Source organism: Sciurus carolinensis, chromosome 6 (genome assembly GCF_902686445.1).
Source record: "Sciurus carolinensis chromosome 6, mSciCar1.2, whole genome shotgun sequence".
Classification (NCBI taxonomy): Eukaryota; Metazoa; Chordata; class Mammalia; order Rodentia; family Sciuridae; genus Sciurus; species Sciurus carolinensis.
This window is the reverse complement of record NC_062218.1, coordinates 96,493,674-96,520,921: the sequence shown is the minus strand read 5'-3', so window position 1 is coordinate 96,520,921 and position 27,248 is coordinate 96,493,674. Positions and strand designations below refer to the sequence as shown.

The following is a 27,248-nucleotide window of genomic DNA, read 5'->3' as shown; positions in this document are numbered from 1 at the left end:
TATTATAGTAAAAAGGTGATGTGGGTGGAGTAATGTGAATCTGGCAAAGTATCTGAGCTTTATTTTTACTTCATTAAGAAAACCTGTCATTATGTTTTTATAGATTATAATAATGAAGATGAGTTTGGAAGAAAGTTGAGATTCCTCTTGCAACAGCTTCCACCTGTTAATTACAGTTTGTTAAAGTTTCTGTGTAGATTTTTAGCCAATGTAGCATCACATCATGAAGAAATTTGGTCTGCAAATTCTTTGGCTGCTGTCTTTGGTCCAGATGTCTTCCAGTAAGTTCTTTCACAAATTTTTGTTTAATTTTTTAAAATGGGTTTGTGGGAAAGAATCATCATATTTTCTCCAGAAGGTCATAGGATACCTGATTAACTATTATCTTTTATAGTAGATCTGATTAATCCTTGCATCATTTCTGTGAACAGAGTACAAATTAGGTTGGTTTTACAGATGGGAAAACTGAGGCACAGAATAATGTCATAAATTACTCAGGTTTATAAAGTGACTCATTGGTTCTTTTCTAACTTTATGATTAATTTAATAGCTCAATGTAAACTTTTATTCTTAGCGTTTATACAGATGTGGAAGATATGAAAGAGCAAGAAATTGTGAGCAGGATAATGGCGGGACTTCTGGAAAATTACTATGAGTTTTTTGAAAACGAAGAGGAAGATTTTTCATCAAATGATTTGAGTTCAATTACAGAACAGGTGAGAAAATTTTTAAATTCTATTTGAAATGAGAATTTTTGTTTTTAAGAATATTATCTTTATGGGTTTGACATAAGCTTATGCATAATTTAAGTACTGCACTGGAGATAGTTCTCTTAATTAGTAGTAGACAGTAGGTGACATATTATATTTGAATGTTTTTCTTTTTTTTGGTTGCCCCAAAAGACTTTCTGTCCTCAATTTGGGCAACAGGGAAAGGCATTTATTTTTTTGCAGTGGTAGGGATTGAACCCAGGACCTTGTGCATGCCAGGCAAGAGCTCTATCCCTGAACTGCATCTTCAACCCCATACAAACTTTCAGAAATTTGAAATTTTTCTGGATTAAAATAATAGGTCAAGAAATTGTAATCATTGTCATTAATGGGAAGCATCTGGAAAGTCATAGGTTAGGTTGCAGGTAATTTTTAATTCTTTTGACGCTAGAGTATCAAAATCCATTTCCAAATGGCATGGGTAGTGCATGCCTGTAATCCCAGCAATGTGGGAGACTGAGGGAGGTGGAGCACAAGTTTGAGGCCAACCTCAGCAATTTAGTGAGACCCTGTCTCACCTTTTTTTTTTTTTTTTTTTTTTTTTTGCGGTGCTGGGGATCGAACCCAGGACCTTGTGCTTGCAAGGCAAGCACTCTACCAACTGAGCTATATCCCCAGCCCTCACCTTTTTATTTTTAAATAAAAAGCTGGATGTGGTGGAGCATTCTTGTAATCCCAGCAGCTCGTGGGGCTGATGCAAGAGGATTGCAACTTAGTGAGAGCTGGTCTAAAAAAAATAGATAAATAAAAGGAAAGAAAAATAGTCTGGGGATGGGGCTCAGTGGTAAAGGGCCCCTGGGTTCAATCTCTAGTACCTCCCCCCCAAAAAAAAGGGGGGGGGATTCATTTCTAAGGCTATTTTTTGCTCTTTGTTGTTATTGCTATGCTCTGATGACTAGATTGAGACTGTTCAAGGATCCTACTTGCTTTTTCCCTTTATGAAATGGGAATATTGTAGCTGAGTATTTGCAATTCATTATAAAGCCATGTTAGTTTGGAGTCCTCAAGTTTAGAATTTTTGATTTAGATCTATTAGGTTTTTCTTTTGCACTTAGGTGGTTTGCCACCCAACTTCTGTTAAGTTAAAAATCTATGAAGTTATTTATATTTTGGGTGTGGGGTGTGGGACTCCTACATTATTCTTTTATGGATAATAATATATCTGGTTAAAAAAAAAAGTAAAATATACTTTTCCCTGCTCCTCCACTAGTTTCTTAACATTTTCCCAGAGTATTTTAATATAAATACAAGTAGATATCTTCTCATGGTTTTTTAACAGAAAAGTAGCATAGCGTATACACTGATCTATACCTTGTTTTATATCATTTAATAGTATGTCTTGTAGGTTTTTCTTACTTATATATAGAGAGCATATTCTTTTATTTTTACCTCTGTAATTTCCTATTGTATAGATAGAATGTTAGCACTTGATTTTATAGTCCTATCTCCACTTGTGAAGATTTTCTTAGAACAGTTCTGATTTATATCCATTTCTAGTATGATATTTAGTAACTCCATCTGTTAGTATCAGATGTGTCCAGGTTTTAATGATAAATTACATGGCCACACTACTTATTAAATGTAATTAAATGAATTACATTTTATTTGTTAATTTTGCAGTACTGGGGAATTAACCTAGAAGCATTCTGTCTCTGAGCAATATCCTCAGCTCTTTATTAAAAATTTTATTTTGAGACAGAGTCTCAGTTGTCCAAGGTGGCCTCAAACTTGTAATCCTCCTGCCTCAGCCTCCCTGGTAGCTAGAAATATAGGTGTGAATTGTCATTTCTGGTTATGCACTATTAGGTGATGGACACAGGTTGGTTCCCTTTGGCTGTAAAATTAAAGCAGCAAGCAGCAGTTCTTGAAAGGTAGTTTATTATACAGATCATCTTTTTTTTTTCTTTTTTCTTTTTTTTTTTTGGTGAGGGCCAGTGCTTGGGATTGAACCCAGCAGGGCCTTGTTCATGCCTGGAAAGCACTCTGTCTCTGAGATATATGTCCAGCCTCATCATACAGATTTTCATTAGTTCTGATAGTTCTTATATATGATTATGTGAATTAGGAGTTTTATTTCTGAGTACTTAGAGATTTTTTGGGGGGAGAGGGGAGTACCAGGGATTGAACTTGGGCACTCTACTATCGAGCCACATCTTCAGCCCTATTTTGTATTTTATTTAGAGACAGGGTCTCACTGAGTTGCTTAGAGTCTTTGCTTTTGCTGAGACTGGCTTTGAACTCTCAATCCTCCTGCCTCAGCCTCCCGAGCCCCTGGGATTTACTTAGAGTTTTTGTTTAAAATATTTTCTATACTTTTGTGAACTTTTATGGGTAATACTTTTTAATAGTTGGGGTTATACCTTAGTTGTTGAGGTAAGCATTTTTATTTTTCATTTTCCTTCACGTTCTCTTTCCCTTCTTCTCTTCTGAATTCTTTCCTTCTCTTTCCTCTTTGTTTCCTTTTTCTGTTTCTGCTTTTCCATCTCCATCTTTCAGGTCTTAGTGACTTTAAAGAAAGTAACAAGGGGGTTGGGGATATAGCTCATTTGGCAGAGTGCTTGCCTAGCATGCACAAGGCCCTGGGTTCAATCCCCAGCACCACCACCCAAAAAAAAGAAATAGTAACAGATGCCAGATAGCAGTTTATAAGGTGTAAGCTGAGGATGATATCTGTGTGTGTGTGTGTGTGTGTGTGTGTGTGTGTGTATACACATGTATATTTATATCTGAAATAAATGGGTAGAATTTATGGCCTGAATCAGTGATACTTAGTTTTTTGTTTTTTGAGTTTTTTTTTTTTTTTTTTTTTTTTTTGTAGTGGTGATTGAACCCAGGGCACTTCACCACTGAACTACAGCCCCAGCCCTTCTTTATGTTTTATTGTGAGACAAGGTCTTGCTAAGTTGCTGAGTCTGGTCTTGAACTTGTGGTCCTCCTTCCTCAACTCCCAAGTCATTAGGATTACAGGCATGTGCCACAGTTCTTGGCAATATATTAATATCTTGACACTCTGTCTGTGAGGATTGAACCTAGGGCCTTTTGTGTGCTAGGCGAGCGCTTTGATACTGAGGTATTATTTCTAGTCACTTGACACTTTTTTTGGTACTGGGGATTAAACCCAGGGGTGCTTTAACACTGGGCTATATCCCAATCCCTTTTTAAAATGTTTTATTTTGAGACAGGGCCTCGATTAAGTTGTCCAGACTGGTCTTGATCCTCTTGCCTCAGCTTCCCGAGTTACTGGGATTACAGGCATGTACCACTGTGCTGGTTTCCTTGACATATTTTTTAAGGTTTCCAGTTATCATATATAGTACCTGACTTAAAACTTAATCAGAGAGCTGATATGTCTCTTCTAAATTCTTTCTTTTTTTTTTTTTTTTTTGCTGCTGGGGATTGAACCCAGGGCTTTGTGCATGCAAGGTAAGCACTCTACCAACTGAGGTGTATCCCTAGCCCCTAAATTATTCTTGCTTAGGGCTGGGGATATAGCTCAGTGATAGAGCACTTACCTAGTATGTGTGAAGCCCTGAGTTTAATTCTTAGTACCACAAGAAAATCAAAAAACAAAACTACTATACAAATTATTCTTGCTTAAAAGAAAATGACAAGAAGACAAGTAGATAGATGTGCCTTAAACCTTAATATATTTCCATGCCTGTAAGTAATCCCATCTATTGAGAAAATTTGCATATCACCTTTCTGTTCTTAAATTATGTTTTAAGTCAGCATTTTTTTTTTAGTAAAATTAATGGCTGCTCAAAGTGAAATAATATACATATTTGTGTCATTAATTTTCCACATTTCTAAGATGATTTGACTTGTGAGAAACTGATGATGCCAATTTGACCTAATATCTTGACTCCTAAAATCCACAGGGTATGCCTTGTTTTTTATATTGTGATAGAATTATCATATGGTTTCCTGATGTATGCTCAAATATATCTGTAGCTTATCTGTATTACATCAGTGTTTTTGTATTTTTTTAAGCGCTAATAAAATTGACTTAAAATTTGTTGTTTTATGTTAAATATAGAGAATTCTGCAGATTTGCCCATGAATACATAAAAGAACATCTTAGCTTTTTGAGTAGAATATGCCCAATAAATGAGATTGTGGCAGAGGTCCTAAGTGATTGTGATGTGTATATATATCCTTGACTCATGTTGCTAATTACCAGAATCCATTTTCTTAACCATTTTTATTAATTTCTGAGTTCAAATGGGTTGCAAAGTAACAAAAGTACTGATTGTAAAGTTTGGTCTTTTTAAAGCAGATTTGATAATTTCAATTTGATTTGTGAAGCATAATGATCTGATAATGTAATTCTATGAAAGTAGTTGAGCAAAAGTAAAATATTCTCACACTTAGCATAATTTGCTTGTGTGTTTAAGTTGGTCTAACTTAAATGCTCCTAATGTCTTATTCACATATTTAAAGATGTAGAGAAACATGGCCCATCTGGCAGTGCTTTGCTTTTTCTCCTGATTTTGTATTTGAAGGAAGCAAAAATTTACGTAGCACTTCTTTTGGCATTTCATTCCATTAATACAAGTACTTGACTGTTAAAACCCTCTCCGAGTAGTAGATATTTTTATTAATTATATGAGAGAGATGGTTGGAGATGATTAATAGGTAGTGTTTAAGAAATGACCCAGAGTCTAAGTGGACTTTGTATGGAATCTTTAAATGAATACAAATCCAGTATAGTGATTTGAAGATGGAGGTGATAATTATGTTTCTTTGTACATTTGAGAAGGCAGGTAGCAGCGTTCTCCACAAACTGGAGTCTGGAGAGCAGGCATTTCACGAGGCCCTAGAGAAGGGAATTACAGCAGTCAAAGAAAGAAGAGATGTAAGTATGGAGGAGGGTTTTCCATAAGTGAAGTTGAGGCTGCTGCATACAGAGGGCAAATTCAAAGTAACTTAACAGAATAGGGCATTGGTAAGAAGGTGAAGTTAACCAGGAGAAGATCGAGAAAAACTCTTGATTAGTGTGAAAAGCATTTTACTCTGTCTAATGCTTATTCTTGCTCACAATAATTGAGTTGAATTCCTACAGAGGAAATTACATTGGAAAGCCTGGGAGTTGGATTTGGGGAGAAGAAAAAACCACTAGCTACCATTCATGCCATATCTTAGTAGACTATTGGTGAAAATATTGGAGAATGTCAGTTAATTTATGTAAAATGTGTTGAATTGAATATAACAATCAGTATAGTGGAGTGGTCTTTGTAGTTCCTAAGAGCTATTGACTGTAGGAAGAAAATGATTTTAAAAAGTGTGATATGGCAGTGTTATAGTAGTAGTGTCTATACTAAAAATGTGTGGACTGAATAAGTATTTATTCTCAAGTTTAAAAACCCATCTTAAATATTTTGATATTCTGCAGTTATATTCAAACTTATTAATCATCTGCAATCATTCCCATTTAAAAAAATAGTTATAGAAGAACACAATACCTTTGTTTTGTTCATTTATATTTATGTGGTGCTGAGGATCGAACCCAGTGCCTCACATGTGTGAGGCAAGCACTCCACCACTGAGCTACGACCCCAGCCCCATTCATTCCCATTTTATACTTCTGAAAACAGTATTATTTTCCCCCAGGTATTTTTCTTGCTTACGTTACCAGGTAAATGTTTCTTAAGTACATTCTCTTGACTTTTCTAATTAATTTTGTAGATGAGAAAGAATAATAATTTTAATTCTTTAAAAATTGATCTGTCATTTGAAGTTTTCATCTTTGTATATAAATCTTTTTTTCTTTTTCTCTTGGCAATACCAGAAATTGAACACAGGGCCTTGTGCATGAGAGGCAAGTGTTGTACCATTGAGCTATATACCCAATTTCCTTTATGTATAAATCTTAAGTTCTTGGTTAATAACCACTTAGGCCAGTGATTTGCAGTTTTTTTTGTCACAACTATACATGATATGTGATAGATGAAGGATGACATTTATAAGCCTAACAAATTTAGCAATCTACTGCATATACTTTATATAAGAAGTAAATAGTTTATAAATTGAGGTCATAAATTATTAGTAATGAATTTTTAGTGATCCTTCTGACTAATGACTTTGATACACCAGTGGTTTACAGTTTTGCTTATGGTTTGGATGGTAGGTGTTCTCTTCCTGCTGAAGTGTTTACATGTATTATTTAAATCTTTCAATCCAATTCTGTGAGGTAAGTAGTATAATATCTAAATTCACACTTCGCTTCAAGCCACTATAACTTCTCTAAGTCTTAGACGTGAAATGAAGATATACCATCGGTCTTTCTGCCTCTAAAGCCTGCCTTTTAACTATCATGTTATACTTTAAAGTAGATAGTGTATTTATTGATTAGGAAAATCAGCATAATTAACTAACTCTTTGGTTTCAGTTCTACTTACAGTATTCTACCAGCTATATTTGTATCTTCACCAGGAATACACTGATACATGTAGTAACTAAATGTAAACTGATATATGTAGTAACTAAATAAATTTATTCTAGATATTTCCATTGTGTTTGACTAGAATGGACTGGAAGTGTACTTTTAAAAAAAATTTTGGTGCTGGGGATTGCACATGCTCTACCACTGAGCTATACCCACAGCCCCCAAAAGTGTACTTTTCTTGCTCATGTTTTTTTTTTTTTTTTTAATAACTTTAATTATTTTTATGTGGTGCTGGGATTGAACCCAGTGCCTCCCAGTACTCTGCCACTGAGCCACAATGCTAGCTTGCTCATGTTTTTAATGAAGAGTATTTGCTTATAAAAGATATTATGACAATATATATGTCATTGCTTCTTTGGGATAACTTCAAAATACTTCCCATTCAAAAATTTTAACTGGGCTAGGGAAATAGTTCAGTTGATAGAGTGCTTACCTTGCAAGCACAAGGCCCTGGGTTGAATCCCAGTACCTCAAAAAAAAAAAAAAAAAAAAAAAAAATTTTCCTTTTTTAGTATTTTAGTGTCTTTTTATTTGAGTGATTTCCTAATAAAGCCAGTTTGATAATGGAGAACATTTTATAACTTGTGCTTAATGTTCAGAATATAATTTCTTGTTACAGGTTCAGTTTATTCATGAAAAATTTAATCTGACTTTAGAAGTTTGCTGATGTTTTCTACAACAGAGCTAGTATCTTGATACAAAAGTTTTGTGCCTTTCTGTTTTTATACTTACTTTGTATCAAAATGACTTGTTTACTATACCTGAAAACCAGATAAATTAGAAGTCTTTTGTAACTATTATATTTACAATCCAGTTAGAAAGTGAAGCTTTCTTAATGTTAACTACAGTGTGCAGGCTTTTAATTAGTTTGCAGTCTGATTCATATTCCTAGTGATGTAGTTATGTAGTCATTACTTCCTGTTTCAAAATATTATGTTTTCATGGTTTATAATTTTATTTGTTTTCTAGGATTGAATTTAGGGCCTCATGCATAATAATAGGCAGGCATTCTTCATTGAATCACTCTATCTCCCTCTACCACTGCCAGCCTTTATTTTGAGATAGGGTTTAGAAACATTGTCCATGCTGGCTTGGAACTTGGGACACCCCTACCTCAACCTTCTGAGTAGCTGAGATTGCACCCTGCTTCTTAAATTTTTTTGTATAAAAAAATTGGCAGTCGTTCTTAAGAGAGATTGGCCCTAAGAAATGAAGAAATTAAAAAAGTTTGTGTTTATAATTTTCTTAGACTGGTATGATTCAGATATGTTAATTAAAAGTTTCATTACATTTTAATTATGATTTTATTTTTATTCATATAGGTTAATGAACTTTCTGAGGAAGAAGAGGAAGATGAAAAGCTGGAACATATAGAAGAACTTCCAGAAGAGGGTACAGAAAAATCAAATGACATGCCAGAGGTGGTACAATTAAGAATAACTGAAAACATCTTAGAATCAAGTAGTGTATCAGCATCAACAAGGTAAATATTTCACTTGAATGAATTTCACCTTTTGAGCATTTCTTTCGAAATGTAGACTATAGACTGTACACAAATTTTATGTAAATGATTGACATTTTTGTATGAAAACAAGAAGAAAATTTAAGGCAGCACCCTTACTAAAGAATATTCAGTTATTCATGTTATACTGTTCTTCAAATATAAAATCTCTTTGGCTGGGGTTGTATCTCAGTGGTAGAGCACTTGCCTAACATGTTTGAGGCCCTGGGTTCAACCCCTGGCACCGTAAAACTTAACTGTGTAAATAATCAATCAATCTTACATATTTTTCCTTAAAATATGTTTTTATATTAGCTTGTTAAATATGTGAAATTATAATTTTCTATTAGCTTGGTAATATTTTGGAACTTATAGAGGTAGAATTGCTAGAAGCATATAGTGATTAAATTTACTTGTTTTTCCAGCTTGTAGGCTACAACTATGTTGAAGTCTGATTTCATTAAGATAGAGCATTCTAATCCTTTTTGTGATAAAATGACAGTATTTATATGACATGCTGAAAAATGGGGTAGGCTTAAAGCACCATCTCATCAGATATCCAGGACTGTTGTGCACTGTTTAGGAAGCTATAGAGAATTCAAGAACTTTGGATATATAGGTTTGGATTTGCTAAATTCCGTGTTGATTTTCTGTAAAGCTCCATGGTTTACTAATTCCTTTTAATTAGAAGAACAAAGCTATCTATTTAGTCTATTAGGTATTTTTCCTTATGTTTATTTTGATTCAGTGCTGATTAAAAAGTAGAGGAAATGGGTTGGGGTTGTAACTCCGTGGTAGAGCACTTGCCTAGCATGTGTGAGGCACTGGGTTTGATTCTTAGCACTGCATATAAATAAAATAAAGATCCATTGACAAGTAAAAAAGTATTTAAAAAATAATAATAATAAAAAGCAGAGGAAACAATAATTTGAGTTAGGAAGCAAAATTTAAAAATAAGTGGTAATGCCAAGCACGGTGGCTCATGCCTGTAATCCCAACTACTCAGGAGGCCAAGACAGGAGAATTGAAAGTTCAAGGCTAGGGCTGGGATTGTAGCTCAGTGGTAGAGTGCTTGCCTAGCACATGTGAGGCACTAGGTTTGATCCTCAGTACTACATAAAAGTAAATAAATAAAATAAAGGTATTATGTCCATCTACAACTAAAAAATATTAAATAAAAAAAAAGAAAAAGAAAGTTCAAGGCTAGCCTGGACATATTAGAGAGATCCTATCTTAAAATAAAATGAAGGGCTAGGGATGTAGCTCAGTGGTGGAGCCCTTGTCTAGTATGCCTGAACACGTTAGTAAGAATTTGGAAAATGAAATCAACTAGAAGAACCAGTCTGCTAACAAAAATGACTAAAAATGTCCAGAGGAGGAACTATCCAAAGTTATTGAGAAAAATTATGAAATAATTTAAAATGCATGCTGCTGAGTACAACTATTACTTTTCATTGCAGGGCTCCTTATCTTTGTAATATGTGTAATTTTATAATTTTTGAAACATGATTATGATATATTAACATGTTTATTACTTATCCATTTTAATATTTTGTTTGTGCTTTTCTGGTTGCTTATATGACCTTCTAATTTATTTATGCTGATTTCTTAACTGAATTATAATTACATATTGAGGTATTTATTCACTATGTATATTAAGATCTGTAACTTAATAACCATTTAACTTTTAATGGTCTTATTATTTTTTTGACATTTAGAGTTAGCTAACTTGTCAGTACTGTACTGCTAGAAAATAAACCTTTATTCATTGACCCCTTTCTCCTTCTTTTGAATTATTTGGTTGGATTCTTTAGCCTCAAGGAATGTACCTTTATGGTTTTTGGTATTTCCAAACCACTTAAAAAAGACTTGAGGCTGGGGAGATAGCTCAGTCGGTAGAGTGCTTGCCTTGCAAGCACAAAGCCCTGGGTTCGATCCCCAGCACCGCAAAAAAAAAAAGACTCGATTCAATTTAAATTGCTCTTAATAGTACATATACATAAGTTCCCCTCACCATCCATAACTGTCATGCTGAAGATTGAACCCAGGTATGCTCTACCAATAAGTTATGTTTCCAGCCCCCAACCCCACTTTTTATTTTTAAGGCCTTTTTTTTTTTTTTTTTTTTTTTTAAGAATTTCATTTTTTTGTTGAACATTCCACATTCACAAGTTTTGTAGGGTGGTGGGTAATGGGGGATCTTCAGTGCTTATTTTAAAATAAATAAAATAAGTTCTTGACTTAAAAAAAATGAATTTCAGCTTTTGGGGCTGGGGATGTGACTCAGTGATAGAGCGCTTGCTTAGCATGTGTGGGCACTGGGTTCAATTCTCAGCACCACATTTAAAAGATGAATAAATAAAATAAAGGTATTGTGTCTAACTATAACTAAAAATTTTTTTAAAAAAGAATTTCAGCTTTTTCTTTTTTAACTTTATTTAGTTTTGTATGTGGTGCTGAGGATCAAACCCAGTGTCCCATGCATGCTAGGCAAGCACTCCACCACTCTCCACCACTGAGCCACAGTCTCACCCTGTTCCCAGCCCTTTTCATTTTTTGGTTTAAGACTGGGTTTTACTAAGTTGTGGAGAGTAGCCTTGAACACCTAGCCAGGCTAGCAGTATTTTCTTGAGGAAATGACAATAGATTTAAGTGAGTGGTTTTTTTTTTTTTTTTTTTTTTTTTTGGTGCGTGTGTGTGTCAAGTTAGAGCTGTGCTCTCCAATAAGGTGGCCACTAACAATTGTATATGCTTAAACTAACTAGAATTAAACACAATTTAAATTAATTTTTTTTGTACTGGTAATTTAACCCAGGAGTGCTTTACCACTGAGCTGAGCTAAGTTCCCAGCCCCCCCACCCCTTTTTTTATTTGTGTATTTTTAGTTTTGGTACTGGAGATTGGACCCAGGAGTGCTTAACTACAGAGCCACATCCCCAGCCCTTTTTTATTTTGAGACAGGGTCTCACTAAGTTGCTTACAGCCTTGCTAAGTTGCTGAGGTTGGTCTTGAACTTGAGATCCTGGTGCCTCAGCCTTCCAAGTTGCTGGGATTACAGGTGTGCACCACCACACCTGGCGCCCCCCCCCCCCCTTTTTTTTTTCCATGTTGAGTCAGAGCCTTGCTTAGTTACTGAGGCTGGCCTCGTGTTTGACAATTCTCCTGCCTCAGCCTCTCAGTTGTGTGTCACTGCACCTAGCTAACGTAAAACACTTTTAATGAAAAGTGACTGTGTCCCTCCCACCTTTTCAATATTTACCTAATATCTTTAATGTCTGGCTTAATGGATTCTCATAGTTTCTTCTGCATTTAATCTGTTTCTATTATGATCTGAATGTTGATGACTTCTCAAAATTCTTTTATTGAAATCCTAATCATCAAGGTGATGGTATTAGTAGGAGGGTGGGGCTTTTGGGAGGTGATTAGGTATGTTTGGGATGAAGGTAACCTTCATGGATGGGAACAGTGACCTTATAAAGTGACCTGAAAGAGACTCTGCTCTCCTTCTGCTATGTCCAGTAAAAGGACAACATGAATGGGCCCTCACCAGATACTCATCTGTAATCCTGGTTATAAAGTGGCAAAGAACTTGACTGAATTGTGTTCATGTTGATACTTCGTGGAAGATGGGACTTTAGAGCCACAATTTTGGATTTTTGGCTGAGGAATATCTAAGCAAAGTTTTGAAGGAGCTGCCTGGTTTCTCTTGACTCTTTTAATAGTAAAATATGAGGATAAAGAAATGAAGATGGAATTATTAAAAGGGAAACAACTGTTATTTGAAAAATTCTCAGCCTATCCATACTATAAAAAAGAGAATGCATGTTAGGGAGGGAACACTAAGGATGTGGCCATACTCCCATCTGATAAGGGGATTAATTGACTGAATGGCCTATTATCTAAGACAAAGAAAGAAAAAAAAACAATTCCTTGTTATTATAAAACTCATTTAAAGTGCTTTTAACGTCTTGTTAAAACTCAGAAATTAGAAAGAATGAGAAATTGATAATTTCCTGTAGGTCACTGAAGCTAGGACTTGATTCTTTGGAGTTTGTTTGTTTCTGATGGTTCAACTTGAACTGCCTTTCTATTCAGAAAATGTGCTGTTAGCTGACTGGACAGACATGTGAATTATTGTAGAATCATTTTGCTTTTCTTTCATTCATTGAGTCTCAGGTAGTTTGTAAAATATTTCAATTGACAAACTTTACTAATTCCCTGTTTTTAAGTACCAGAGCATGATAGACATTGATAGCTTCTCTCCTGCCCTTTCTGTGCCCTATAAATGATACATTTGATATTTCAAAAATTTGTTATATCTGACTTATTGACCAATTGTAGTAGTGAGAAATCTTCCAGTATTCTCTATCTATTGTAATAAATGTAGAGGACTCCATTGTTAGCAGGCAGAGGGGAAAAGGATTTTCACTTGTGGTTTTAAAAGGATATGATTTTGTTTTATGTGCTTATTTTTTGAAACCACAGTTTTTTAAATGATAATTTTGGTGTCATTTTACATGATTTATCTGAAGTCATTCAATTTTTAGACTTGAAATATTAACCATTAATACTTTTCTGAAAGAAGATAATATATAAACAATAGCACTATTTATTTTACATCTATTTTAGCAATTTTGCATTTGTAATAAGTGGGTGTGGCAGTGTGACTAATGAAAACAGATTGGTTTCTCTTTCTATATTATGTTAGGCTTTATATTAACCAGCTTTCCATCACTATAAGGAAATACCCATGATAATTAACTTATAAAAATGAAAGCTTTATTTCAGCTTATGGTTTGGGAGGTTCTAAACTGGCCCCATGGATTTGGCCTTCTGCCAAGGCAGCACATAATGGTGGGAGCACATGGTGAACAAGTTGCTCATCTCATGAGCCAGGAAGCAAAGAAGAGGGAAGAGATCAGATTCCCACAATCCCTGTGGTGCCCCCCTTCACCAACTACCAACTGAATTTTGGTTATGTTAATGTTTTGTGGAAGATGGGACTTCCTTGGGGACACGTGGACCTTTGGGGGACATTCAACATCCAAACTAGAGCAGGTATAAATATTTTTGTAGGAGTCCTAGTCTGATTCAGAATCTTTCCCACCTCGCTGAAAAGATGCAAAGTACTTAGGATAAAATTTGTGGACAGTCACCTGGGTAACTCCTTGTCAGCGGTGACTTCATGTTGCAGTCTTCTCTTTTTTGGAGGACTCAGCAATGATTATTGCTCAGCAGTTTTTATAAGCCCATCACCATCCTTTATTATATTTAAAGTGATTTTTTTTTGCCGATAGTTTTGTTGGGAATTACAAGGGTATTCAGGATGACTTGCAAGGCTCTGTTGCACAGGTATTGTGATCATTTTTAAAGTTGAGGTTGAGCTGTAATACTTTTATTCAGATATTTTTTGTAACGTTATATATTTGCAATTGGTCAATTAAAATAATAGTAGTTCCCTATGATCTTTGTATTTGAATTATTAAAAATTTAGTAATAAGAATTAAATTATTGTACAGTTGATTTTATTCTCTCAAGAACATGATGTGTGATATATGTGACAGCTTCATTTGATTTCACATCCTTACAAGTTTAGCACTTGGGCTGGGGAGATAGCTCATTCGGTAGAGTGCTTGCCTTGCAAGCACAAGGCCCTGGGTTCAATCCCCAGCACCGCCAAAAAAAAAAAAAAAAAAGTTTAGCACTAGGTTTCTAATTTGCTCTGCTTTTACTTGTAATACTATCCTGATTTGTATTTTATAATCCTTAAAAAAAAAAAATAGAGGGCTGTGGTTCTGGCTCAGTGGTAGAGCACTTGCCTAGTATGCATGAGGCACTGGGTTCAATCCTCAGCACCACATAAAAACATAAAATAAAGATAAAAAAAAAAGAAAATTGACATTTTTTTTTTTTAAAAGAACATGATGTAATTATAGGCAAATTTAAAATTAGAGTTAACAGCAAAGGGGGAAAAGGTCAAAGAATGGCTATAGTTCTTAACATTTGACTGAAGACTTTATGTATGTCCTTTGTGATTTATTTTTTTGATCTTTTAGTCTGATTTTTCTTGTCTGGGAGGTTTTAGTAAACAACATTTCCAGGTACTTTTTATGACATAGGTACTAAAGAAATTTGATCTTTATACATTAGCAGGGTTTTGTGGAGGGGTTTTTGTATCTTTATTAATCAGAATTCACATCCTCATTATAGTTATGCTATTTAGCTGTGGACATATAGCTATATTGTCAGGTTGCTTTTTCATTGTATGTTTGTTGAGCCCTGGTTGTTTATGAGGGCTTTTATTCACAGAATTTGGCTCAAATTTGAAAATAAAGAATAGTCAAATTCTGTGAAATCTGTTTTTTGTTTTTGTTTTTGTTTTTTTTTGTTGTTGTTGTTTGGATATTACCAAAGTTGCTTAGGGCCTGAGACCCTAAGTTGCGATCCTCCTGCCTCAACCTCTTGTGTCACTGGGATTACTGGCATGCACCACTGTGCCTTAACTAAATCAGTCCTTTGTCTTTCAGAAGCTCAGAAAACAAAGTTGTACAGTTTTGTGTGTAGCCTTGCAGGTGGTAATCTGATTCTTAAGGATTGTTTCATTTTACTGTGGATTTGGGGAGGGGTCCTTACTAACACTCAAATAATTTTTTTTTTTTTTTTAAGGAAGTGGCCCTTATTAAAAGGAGCTGCTATTGGGTTGTCTCAGCATATTCTTCAGGGCTAATGAATTGTTACTGTTCTGCCAATAATCTAGGTCTCTCATTACTGCTTTTATATATACTTGTCTTTTTTCAGTAACAAAAGGGGTAGGAAGCAAAAAGATGAACTACTCTGCCTGTTCATCCAATTGAAAGTCATCAGAACTTCTTCTTTGTGGCTCTTTTGAATAACTAAAGACTGGTATAGATCTAGACTGGTGTTCAAACGTACTGTATGGATGATTCCATCATTGATATTTGTTAAATGTGTAGACTTTTGGGTGCTACCTTAGACATGTGAGGGGAAGGCTCTGGTGTCTACTTTTTTTTCTTCTCCCTTTTAAATTGGAAAATAAATCCTACATATAAAAATTGACATAAAACATACAGCAGATAAATCAGTAAAAAGCAAATATCCATGTAACCACTACCCACATCTAGAAATAAACACTAATAGTAGCACAGTAGTTCAAAATTCTGACCCCCTTTCTTCCCACTTAGGTGAGGAAGTCATTTCATTGTAAGTCATTCTGTTATATGATTATACCACAATTACCCATTTTACCATTAGTGGGCAGTTGGATTATTTTAACTTTTTGCCTATTAAGACTATAATACATTTTTGTATAATGTGTTTTACTTTGACCACTATTAATGATATTGCTGTGATATTTTTTATACATCTTTTGGTATACATGTGCATGCTTGCATGTAAAGACATATACCAGTGTTCAGTTCAATATATACTGCCAGATTATTTTTCAGAGTACTCACTCTAGTACTAGCAGTGTAAGAATTTCCATTGCATTGCATCTTTGTTAATACTTGGTTTGAATTAATCTGGTACATGTGTAATAGTATTTCATTGTCATTTTATAAAGGATCTCTCCCCCCTTTTTATGCATGTATTGACTTATTCCTTCTTTTATGAAATGCCTGTTCAGATCTGTTGCCTAATTTTCTATTGGGTTGTCTTTTTCTTACTGATTTGGAGTATTTTTTTAGTAACTTTTTAAATATGTATTGCAGATAGACCTCTTCTTCCCACTCTAGAGCATACCATTTCCTTCTAATAGTACGATTTCTGGCGAATGACTTTTACAAATTTTATAAATTTTCCCTATAGCATTCAATATATACTACATTGTCAGTGAATTACGATTAATATTTAAAGCTAAAATGTGTGTATCTCAAAATTCAGTAGACTGTAGATGTTAATGAGGAAAATGGATGATTTAACTTGTATAATTAAAATAGCAATGCATAACTAAAATTTAAAATATAAGCATTAGGTAATTATAGCAAAATATCAGGAAAATATCCTAGTCAGCATCAAAACTCTTCCAGAAAAGCCTCATTTATTTATTTATTTATTTTTTGCTACAGAAGTCACTAAATATTTAAACTTGTAACTTGCATGAAATTACTAGAAATAAGACTGATGGCTACATTTTTCTTTATGCGCATGTATGTGATTTTTCTCCCCAGCCTTTTCTGATTTCTGAAATGAAGTTCTAAAGGGCTTCCTTAAAGTATGTTTCTAAGCAAAGTAGGACATTGTGTATGTCAAACAAAGATGACTTAACTATATTGTCTGATGAAGCACTTTTGCAATTTACTAGTGATATACTTTTCCAAGGGAGACATGGAGATTTGGGATGGAATGGTAAATGTGAATCTCAGTGAATCATGGGAATATTAGCTTGATTATTGACTGCTCTTCATAATGGTTAGAGATTGTATTTTTTTTTTTTTTAGAGGATCTTCATAGAACTAATTTAAATTTTTTTTAAAAATATTTTTTATTTTTACGGACTGCATTTTGATTCATTTTACACAAATGGGGTACAACTTTTCATTTCTCTAGTTGTACACAATGTAGATTCACACCTTTCATGTAATCATACATATACGTAGGGTAATACTGTTTTATTCTGTTTTTCTATCTTCCATCCCCTTCTACCCCATTTTCCTCTACACCTTCCAAAGTTCCTTCACTCTTCTCTTCCCCCTCCACCCCACCTCATTATATATTGTCTTGCACTTATCAGAGAAAACATTCAGCCTTTGGTTTTTTGGGCTTGGTCTATTTCACTTAGCATGGTATTTTCCAACTTCATCCATTTACCAGCAAATGCCATAAATTTATTCTTTATGACTAATATGCCATTGTGTACAAATACCACAGTTTCTTTATCCATTTGTCAATTGAAGGGCATCTTGGTTGGTTCCACAATCTCGCTATTGTGAATTGAGCTGCTGTGAACATTGATGTGGCAGCATCACTGTAGTATGCTGATTTTAAGTCCTTTGGGTATAAACCAAGGAGTGGGATAGCTGGGGCAAATGGTGGGTCCGTTCCAAGTGTTCTGAGGAATCTCCATACTGCTTTCCAGAGTGGCTGCACCAATTAACAACTCCACCAGCAATGTATGAGTGTGCCTTTTTCACCACATCCACGTCAGTACTTACTATTGCTCGTGTTCTTGATAATAGCCATTCTAATTGGAGTTAGGTGAAATCTTAGGGTAGTTTTAATTTGCATTTCTCTAATTACCAGGGATGTTGAGCACTTTTTCATATATTTGTTGATCACCCGTATATCTTCTTCTGTGAAGTGTCTGCCCATTTCCTTAGCCCATTCATTGATTGGGTTCTTTGTATTTTGGGTGTAAAGTTTTTTAAGTTCTTTAATAAACTTTGGAGATTAGTGCTATCTGAGGTGTGTGTGGAAAAGATTTTCTCTCACTCTGTAAGCTCTCTTTTCACATTATTGATTGTTTTCTGTGCTGAGAAAAAACTTTTTAATTTGAATGTATCCCATTTATTGATTCTTGCTCTTATTTCTTGCACTATGAGGGCCTTGTTAAGGAAGTCTGTCTGGTCCTAGGCCAACGCGATGAAGATTCGAGCCTACTTTTTCTTCTACTATTTGGTGAAGGTCTAAGGACTAATTCCTAGATCCTTGATCCATTTCGAGTTGCGTTTTGTACAGGGTGAGAGATAGGGGTTTAATTTCATTTTATTGCATATGGATTTCCAGTTTTGCTGCCACCATTTGTTGAAGAGGCTTTTCTCCATTGTGAGTTTTTGGCACCTTTGTCTAGTATGAGATAACTATACTTATGTGGGTATGTCTTCGTGTCTTCTATCCTGTACCATTGATCTACCTGTAATTTAAACTTTTAAAATGACAAGGTAGCTACCGATGTGGTATATAGGTTAAGAGGGTGCCTAGTGCAAGGGTCACTCCTCCCAGTGACTAAGTGGTGGCTCAGATGTCCAATGTGCTTAGGCATACAATGTCATTTAAATGTACCTTACCTCGTAGATGATTTTTTTTAAAAAGTCACCTGTATTTATGAAATGCAGTGCTACTACTGTTTAGTTGAATTCAATACAACTGATTTTTCCTTCAGCCTTGGAGTAGGTCATTGTTTCTCCAAGTGAGTACCAAATGAAGTAGTTGCATATCCTGCCCTCCCCTAACTATATAGTTTTAAAGGTCTTTTGTGTAAAAAATAGTTTCTTTAGAAAATTAGAAAAAGTCTCTGCTAGAAATATTTGTTCATGCTATGCTGTTTTCTACTTTTGTTGTTTTTAATCACTGTTTTAGTTTTTGAAGGCAAAAAAAATCTTTGTTAATAGCAAGTGATTTGGGGTCCCCAAACTGGGGCTTTGTGCATTTGGGCAAGGTAAGTAACATCTTTGAGCTTCAGTTTTGTGGAAAAGGCAAGATAATTATAATTCTAGGCTATTGAGAGTTATTGAGATAAATGCATTTCAAGTTTCTAGCCCATATTAATATTTAATAAATACTCTTAAAATTTTTGTCTTATTAGTAATTTGTTATTTCAAATTTCTTTCTTTCTTTCTTTTTTTTTTTTTTTAATTGGGGATTAAATCCAAGGCCTTCCCACTCACAGTGCTAGGCAAGTGCTCTACCACTGAGCCTCAGACCCATCCCTCAGATTTATTTTATTAATATTTGAAACCTTTACCAGCAAGATTCAGAAAATGCTTCCAACCCAATATGTAATTGAAAATATGAAACTGTGCATGCTCTCCTGGTTGTATCAAGGTAATGCAAATGTGACAGTTTTTTAGCACATTGTGTAGTCATTTATAGTAAAAACAATTTATAGTATTGAAAAATTCTGTAACTTATTTCTTTCTTTGATTTCAGTGCCCATATATCTCCCACCAGCATCTTACCAGCCTCTGCAGAGTAAGTAATACAGAAGACAATTTTTTAAGATTTTAAAATATTACTAAACCATAGAAATAAGAATCATGATTGTGTTCCCTTTAGAAGAGAAATTACATATAGGCAGTAAACTAGTTACAATTTTATGTACTATAATAGGAACAAATGATGAAGAAACCCTTGTACTGAAACACAAATAAAAGATGAGCTTTCTTCAAATAATTTTTTTATTCCTCTGGAATAATTGAAAAATATTAATAGAGCTTTCATTAAGTTTTCTTTAAAAAGTAGAATTCATGTAAAACTTAGGTTTGCAAAGTCTAATATAAAATGGTTTTCTGTGTAGTCAGGAATGAATTATTGGATTAGTCTTCCTAATCTAGTACTAATTGTGACATTATGCTTGATTGTCTGGATCATCTTTTTCACTTTAAAATTTAAGGTATTATCATGTATTCTTTTAAGTATTTCTTCTTATACTTTGGATTACCCATTTAAGTGCCATAATAATTTATTTTATTTGTGATAGGTTTTAATATTTAAGTTTATGTGACCAGATACCCAGTTAGGTTGACTAGTTCTCACTAACATGTGTTCTGTTTTTTAGCATTTTAGAAAGAACAATTAGAGCAGCTGTGGAACAGCACCTTTTTGATCTGCAGAGCAGCATAGATCATGATCTTAAGAATCTACAGCAGCAAAGTCTGATATGTAATAATGAAGCAGGAAGTATTAATTGTGTTGAGGAAGGACCTAATAACCAGTAAGAAACATTTTAATGTTTTTTATTGAGCATTACAAAATTTTTTTTCTTATGCACTGTTTCTTAAATAATGGAGCTTTTGCTTGGGAAAAGTCAGTGTAATAATGACTTTATAAGTATTTATACTTAGTTAACATTGTAAGTCTTGTAACTCTTCCATAAAGTATCTTTTACTAAGTTCAACATAGTGTTTCCTCCTTGAACGCTGGATAAAGCAATAAACTTACCTTTAAAGCTAAGTATGTTGTATGTAAAATAACTTAAATAAATTAGACTCATACTCTGTGTAAGAGATGGTCATGCTGTGATCTAGACAGATAGGTACAGGTACAGCAGGTCAATATTAGTCTAGTGCATGTGGTCATTTTGTAATGGTGGACAGAATCATTCTTTGCTGTTTAAATTGTTATCCTCTGCCACTAGCCTTTCCCCTCCCCTCATGATTTTTAGATTAACTGATGATAGGTGAATTAGTATAAAAGTACCTGTAATATATAATATTAAGTCCATTGTTTATCTGACATTTTACTTATTGCTACCTTTTATGGAGGAAAAACTTAGCTTCCTTTTCTGTCACCTCATTCCTACACTTAGGATATATGTGTGCCTAACTCAGAGACTTCAATGAAATGATTTCATATTTTTTATGTATCATTTGTATTATAGAGACAGATGTGTGAGTTATGTTTAAATTTGGAGTATTTGTAGGAAAGTAAAATAAGTTAATTGGGTGGAGTGACTTCTTTCCTTTTGTGGTACTAGTAATTGAACCCAAGGAGACACTATAACTGAACTATACTCCAAACCCTTTTTCATTTTTAATTTTGAGACAGACCTTTGCTAAATTTCCCAGACTATCCTCAAACTTGCAGTCCTCCTTCCTCAGCCTCCTGAATAACTGGACTACAGATATGACTTTATTTTAAAAGATTATTTTAAAAGAGCTAACTAGAATAGCTGTTAATTATGAAATGAGAAATATTAATGGATATGAAATCCAGTAGTTTGAATTTTAGGAATGCTGTATTGTACAGTGCATGGTTGGAACTTTAGGAATACTATATTGTACAAGTGCATGTATGCCTTGGATGGCACTGCAGCTCTGTGTGCTGATGGGCCCTGATTTGTGTGCTTTGAAGATTTAATTAGAACTTATATAGCTGGATCTATAAGGAGTATTTGAAAGGAACAGTGGTACTAAAAGTTGGAAATAGGAAATGTTTTGAGGATATAATAGCAAATTCCTTGTTTTTAGCTTAGCTTGGGATCCTGGGAACTTTCGCCCTTTGCTTAGTCAGTACTCATATTTTCACCACTGGGGAAATGACTCATGTTCCATCATTGGTGGTAGTTTCATTTTGTAAACCAAAGCTGCAATATTTTGCATATTCTAAACTGTGTAGGTTGGAAAATGTGTAGTAGGAAGCTACTCTTGTTGTACTTGGATAAGGTATTGAACACTATGGTCTCTAGTACAGAGTATATATAATAAGGACAAATAGGTCATTATGTGGCAGTGTATATTAGAAGGGAAATTGTTTTGACATGTATGTGTGTGTGTGTATTTCTCTTTTTTAGAAGCCATTTGCCTATGAAAATTTTCAAAGTGCCTTACAACATCCCAAGTAGAGGGGAAAAAAAAAACTTAGTAGATTTTATAATTCAATTTAGTAAGACAAGGGTTGGGGTTGTAGCTCAGTGGTAGCGCGCTTGCCTGGCATGTGTAAGGCACTGAGTTCGATCTGCAGCACCACATAAAAATAAATAAATAAAACGAAAATATTGTGTCCAAATACAACTAAAAATATTTTTTAAAAAAGACAAAACGTGTGGATTTTTATGAAAAGGATATACTTTCTTTTATATATATAATATATAAATCTATTTTTAGTTGTAGGTGGATACAATATCTTTATTTTATTTTTATGTGGTGCTGAGGATTGAACCCAGGGCCTCACGTGTGCTAGGTGAGTGCTCTGTCACTGAGCCACAGCCCTAGCCCCAGGACATACTTTGTTTAACAAGTAAAAAGTTTTCAGATCATTATTGATATTTATTTTTTTTTAAAGGCAGTTATGGTTATCATTTGACCTGATCTGATTATTTTTTTATCTTCATTATTAGGGTTGATATTGCGGATGATATTATTAATGCCAGTAATTGTAACAGAGACTGTTCAGAACCTGTGACTGGCACTAATTTAGACAATGAAGTTATGCAGCAAGATTTTGTATTTGAGGATAAAGAAAATAACCAGGTAAGAAATGTAAAAAAATATGTTAAGCCTGCTAGATGTATACCTCTGGTTGTATCACATATTCTTTTGATATCAGAAATAATAGTTTAGTATATTCATTGACAAACTGATTTGTCATGATTTTAAATCTCCAAGAATATGCATTTTTTCTCAGTAAAATTTAGGAACCATCTTGAGTAGAGAAGTAGGTACTATATTTTAATATATTATTGAAATAAATAAATTATGATGCCGGCTGAGGTAAGTAGGTGGTATTGTGGTTGAATTTTATTTTTCAAAGCTTTTCCATAGTTTTCAGTTTTCCTAAGGAACATAGTACAGAGAGGAAAAATGATTTTCTCTCTTCTCTTTATAGTAGTTAGGGTGAACACCATAAGAAAAGAAAGATAAATGAGTAAGTTTAATACCTTGTATAAACGTGGGAGATAGGGGAAACAGTAAATCTCCTAAGGGGCAGTTTAAATACCAGCATCCTCTTAAGATAAAGAAAGAAGGGTATGGAAAAGACCTGGTTATAATGAGATGACTAGGAAAAGCACCCTAAAGAAAAGTTAGGTTGGATAGGCCAACTGATAAGTTTCTGGTGATTTATGCATCCTTCTCTTCCTGGCACTGAGGAGATACCCTTAGGAATGAATATTTCCATAATATAAGAACACTTCTCTTAAAGGGTAATGTCTGGTGGGGAGTTGTAGCTCTATAGTTGAGTGCTAGTCTTGTACTCCTCAGCACTTTTGTGTTTGCTGTTTCACAAAATAATCAGCTCAACATAATCATTACACAAAAGAAGCATATTTTAGGGTGGCATATTCTGAACCCCATTACTGGGATCTTTATACAGAAATTAGAGAAAACTCGTGAACATGTTTTAAAACTAAAATATTGTCACTGTCACATTTGTTGGTGGTAGCATTGTTTTTAAAAATAATTAATTGCAATCAGAAGTACAAAGGAACACTTCTAAAACATATGTCCAAGTGTGGTTTTGATAAGTTTATCATAAGATACTAAATGAACAGTTAAGGAAGTTTTCTTCATGTTTACAATCTAATTCATACAAGAAGGTAGGTATAATAAGGAATTTAGAATCAACACACTTGTTTTTTTTTTTAATTGAGATGGATTAATTTAGGAACGCAAGGAGTACACATTCAAGGGAGAATGCAGGCTTTTTCTCTTTCTTTCTTTCTTTCTTTCTTTTTTTTTTGGGGGTGGTGGGCAGAGGTAGTGGTGGGAATTAAACCCAGGGCCTCACACATTCATGGCAAGTGCTCTTCCACTGAGCTATATTCCAACCCTGTCTTTACTAATTAATAGTATTATAATTTGTTACTTTGGCCAAGTTACCTGGCTTCTGAGCTACTTTTTGCTTTCCTATAAACAAGTTGGGTTAATACCTACATTAGGGAATTATGACGACGATAAAGAGAAGTAAAAGTATCTGGGCTTGGAGGTGCAAACCTGCAATCCCCTTACATAGGAAGCCAGCCTGGGTAACTTGGTAAGACCCTGTCTTAAAAAGAATATCAAGAGTTGGGATATAGATCAGTGGTAGACTGCCCCTGGGTTCAGTACCCAGTAAGAATCAGAAGGAATGGAAGGTGGGGGGAGAAGTAAAAGTATTTTTATTTATTAACTAGAAAACTATTCCCAGAAGTTCAGCTTCTGTTGTTACTGCCACTGGATTTGTATTTATTAGATTAATCCCTTTTTACCTATTCAGTTAGTGCTTTTATCATTGCCCTTTTCTAGACTGTTAGTTTCTGCCTGTCTACTGAATTATTCCCATCATTATAAAACAATTTTTTAAAGGTATTCTTTTTTTAAAAAAATTTTCTTTAGATGTCAGTAGACTGTTATTTTATTCATTTATTTATGTGTGGTGCTGAGAATCAAACCCTGTGCCTCACACATGCTAGGCAAGAGCTCTACCTCTGAACCATAACCCAAGTTCCATAAAACAATTTTTTATACTGTAATTTCTCCCCTGTTCAGGAAAAAGAAAAGAAAAAAAAAAAAAAAAAAACTCTCTTGGCCCTTCATCCCTACAAGATAATTGTTTCTGTTTATAATTAAATTTCTGGAAGGACTTGTCTGTGTTCTGAAGCATAGTACAGTTTTGTCTAGAATATGTCATAGATAGGTGGCAAACTACTATTATTTATTTAATTTGGTACCAAGGACTGAAGCCAGGGGCACTTAACCATTTTTTACTATTTATTTTGAGACAGGGTCTCATAAAGTTGCTAGGGACCTTGCTAAATTATTGAGACTGGCCTCAAACTCATGATCCTCTTGCCTTGGTTTCCCAGATCACTGAGATTACAGGTGTGCACCACTATGCCTGGCTCTTCTTATTCTCATAAACTCACTTCAGCCACAATTTTGCCCATCCCTTTTGTTGGAACTTCTCTTGGAAATCACCAATGATGTCTGTACAAAATTCTGCTTGACCTAATAGCAAAATTTGATTGAATTATGTTATTAATCCTGTTGCTCTGATAATTTTTTTCCATTTGGCTTTTAGGATATCTTACTACTCTTGCCCCTGCTCTCAATTCCCTTTGCTGGTTGCTTTTTTTATTGGGTACCAGGGATTGAGTCCCATGGTACTTTAACACTGAGACACATTCCCCCCCCTTCTTTTTTGTTTTTGTTTTTGAGACAGGGTCTTGCTAAGTTGTTTTAGGGCCTTGCTTAAGTTACTGAAGCTAACTTTGAACTTGTGATCCTTCTGCCTCAATCTCCAGCTGCTGGGATTACAGGCCTGTGCCACCACACCTGACTGATTGCTTTTTATCTTTTGGATCTCTGAAATTTTCAGTTGCTCAGAACCCAGTTCTCATATTGCTTATTTTCATTCATTCCCTTGATAATTTAATTTAGTCTAATGATTCTAAGTATCATCTATATGTTGCTGATTTGGAGTCTCCAGACCTCTGTGTCTTGGAACTTTAGATTCCTATGTTCATCTCCTCCACTCAACATTTCCCCTGGAATATCTTATAACCATCTATAGGGAAGGAAAGATTTCTTTTCTTACCCATCAGTAGATTTATGGCTAAAACACCCATCAGAAGACAGATTAACAAGAAAAAAAAAGCATAGACCTTTATTTAATGAAAGTTTTACATGAATGAGTGCCTTCATAAATGAAAATTTAAAATTTTTTAAAATTCGAATTTCTTGTACATGACAATAGAAGGCATTTGGATACATTATACACAAATGGAGCACAACTTCTCATTCCTCTGGCTATACATGATTCAGTCATACTGGTAGTACAATACATGTATATAGGGTAATAATGTGTGTCTCATTCTACCATCCCTCCCGTTCCCATGACCCCTCCCATTCCCACTGCCCTCCCATTCCCACCACCCCACCATCACTTATTCCCCTCTGCACAATCCAGAGTTCCTTTATTCTTTGCCATACCCCCACCCCCACTATGGATTAGCATCTGCTAATCAGAGTAAAGATTTGGCCTTTGGTTTTTGTGATTGACTTACTTCTCTTAGCATGATATTCTCTAGTTTCATCCATTTTCTTGCAAATGCCAAATTGCAATTTCATTCTTCTTTAAGGCTGAGTAATATTCCATTGTGTATATGTACCACAGTTTCTTTATCCATTCATCTGTTGAAGAGCATCAAGGTTAGTTCCATAGTTTTACTATTGTGAATTTAGGTGCTATAAATATTGATGTAGTTTTTCCGGGAGATCCAAGATGGAGGACTACAGGGAGGCTGCGTTCCTTGTCGCTCCATAACCCCGGTTTCAAGCAGAGGATATCTGTTTCTTGGCACCTATCATCCGCCATTTGCCTGCCTCTCACCTGCCTCTTGCCTGTCTCGGCCTGCTGTTGCCTGGAAGGTCACTGTTACAGTACCTACAGGTTAGATTACACATGGCTGCCGCCATTTTGAGACAACAGCCCGGCTCCGGAGGACCCCTGGCCGGATTTACTGAGCCCCATCTCCAGGATCCCTCAGCCCAACCAATCACTCCCTGCCTCTGGGGCCCTCACATCGACTGACTGCGCCCTGCCGCCAGGACCCCCAGACCAACCGACTGCACCCTATCACCGGGACCCCAGACTGACTGATTGCAACTGGACTCCAGGATCCCACAACCACACCAAACACTCCAGGCCTCCAGGACCCCTGCCTAACCAACCGCATCCCGCCTCCAGGACCTCCTGCTGACCTCTGCCACACCCTGAGCTGCAGCTCCCCATTTGCCAACACATTTGGAAGCCAGAGCGGCCATCTTGGATAATCCTGGAAGCCATAGTTCCGATCTTTAGGTGGGACAAAACCCATCCTGAGAAGCCTGCTGGAGGCTTGAAGCTCATTGTCAGGTACCTCTCCTGCATCAGGCTACTGAACTCTGGGAGGTTTCATTACTATATGACTGTTATACTGTAGATTTTCTTTTCTCTCCTTATTGAAAAAGTTTTTAAGTTTTTATTTCTTTACTTTTCTTGCTCTCTTTTCCTTTTGTTTACCTGTTCCCTCAGAGTCTCTTTCTCCCTTTTTTGCATGCTAACATCCAATTTCTTTTGATTACACTCTCACTCTTTCTATTATCTAGAACTTCTG

At 35.0% G+C, this 27,248-nt stretch overlaps 1 protein-coding gene across 6 annotated transcripts in view; it reads left to right on the top strand.

Moving 5' to 3' along the window:
• Positions 1–27,248, top strand: part of Fam13b (family with sequence similarity 13 member B) — a 99,949-nt gene that overhangs the window by 28,934 nt on the left and 43,767 nt on the right. For 4 of the 6 annotated variants that reach the window (XM_047555157.1, XM_047555160.1, XM_047555155.1 and 1 more), the window contains 7 exons: positions 104–281; positions 575–716; positions 5,530–5,625; positions 8,538–8,698; positions 19,604–19,645; positions 20,232–20,387; positions 22,512–22,644. In XM_047555157.1, the coding sequence (XP_047411113.1) occupies positions 104–281; positions 575–716; positions 5,530–5,625; positions 8,538–8,698; positions 19,604–19,645; positions 20,232–20,387; positions 22,512–22,644 (908 nt within the window). The remainder of the gene's footprint in view (positions 1–103; positions 282–574; positions 717–5,529; positions 5,626–8,537; positions 8,699–19,603; positions 19,646–20,231; positions 20,388–22,511; positions 22,645–27,248) is intronic. The other 2 variants (XM_047555156.1, XM_047555158.1) reach the window with 1 other exon arrangement.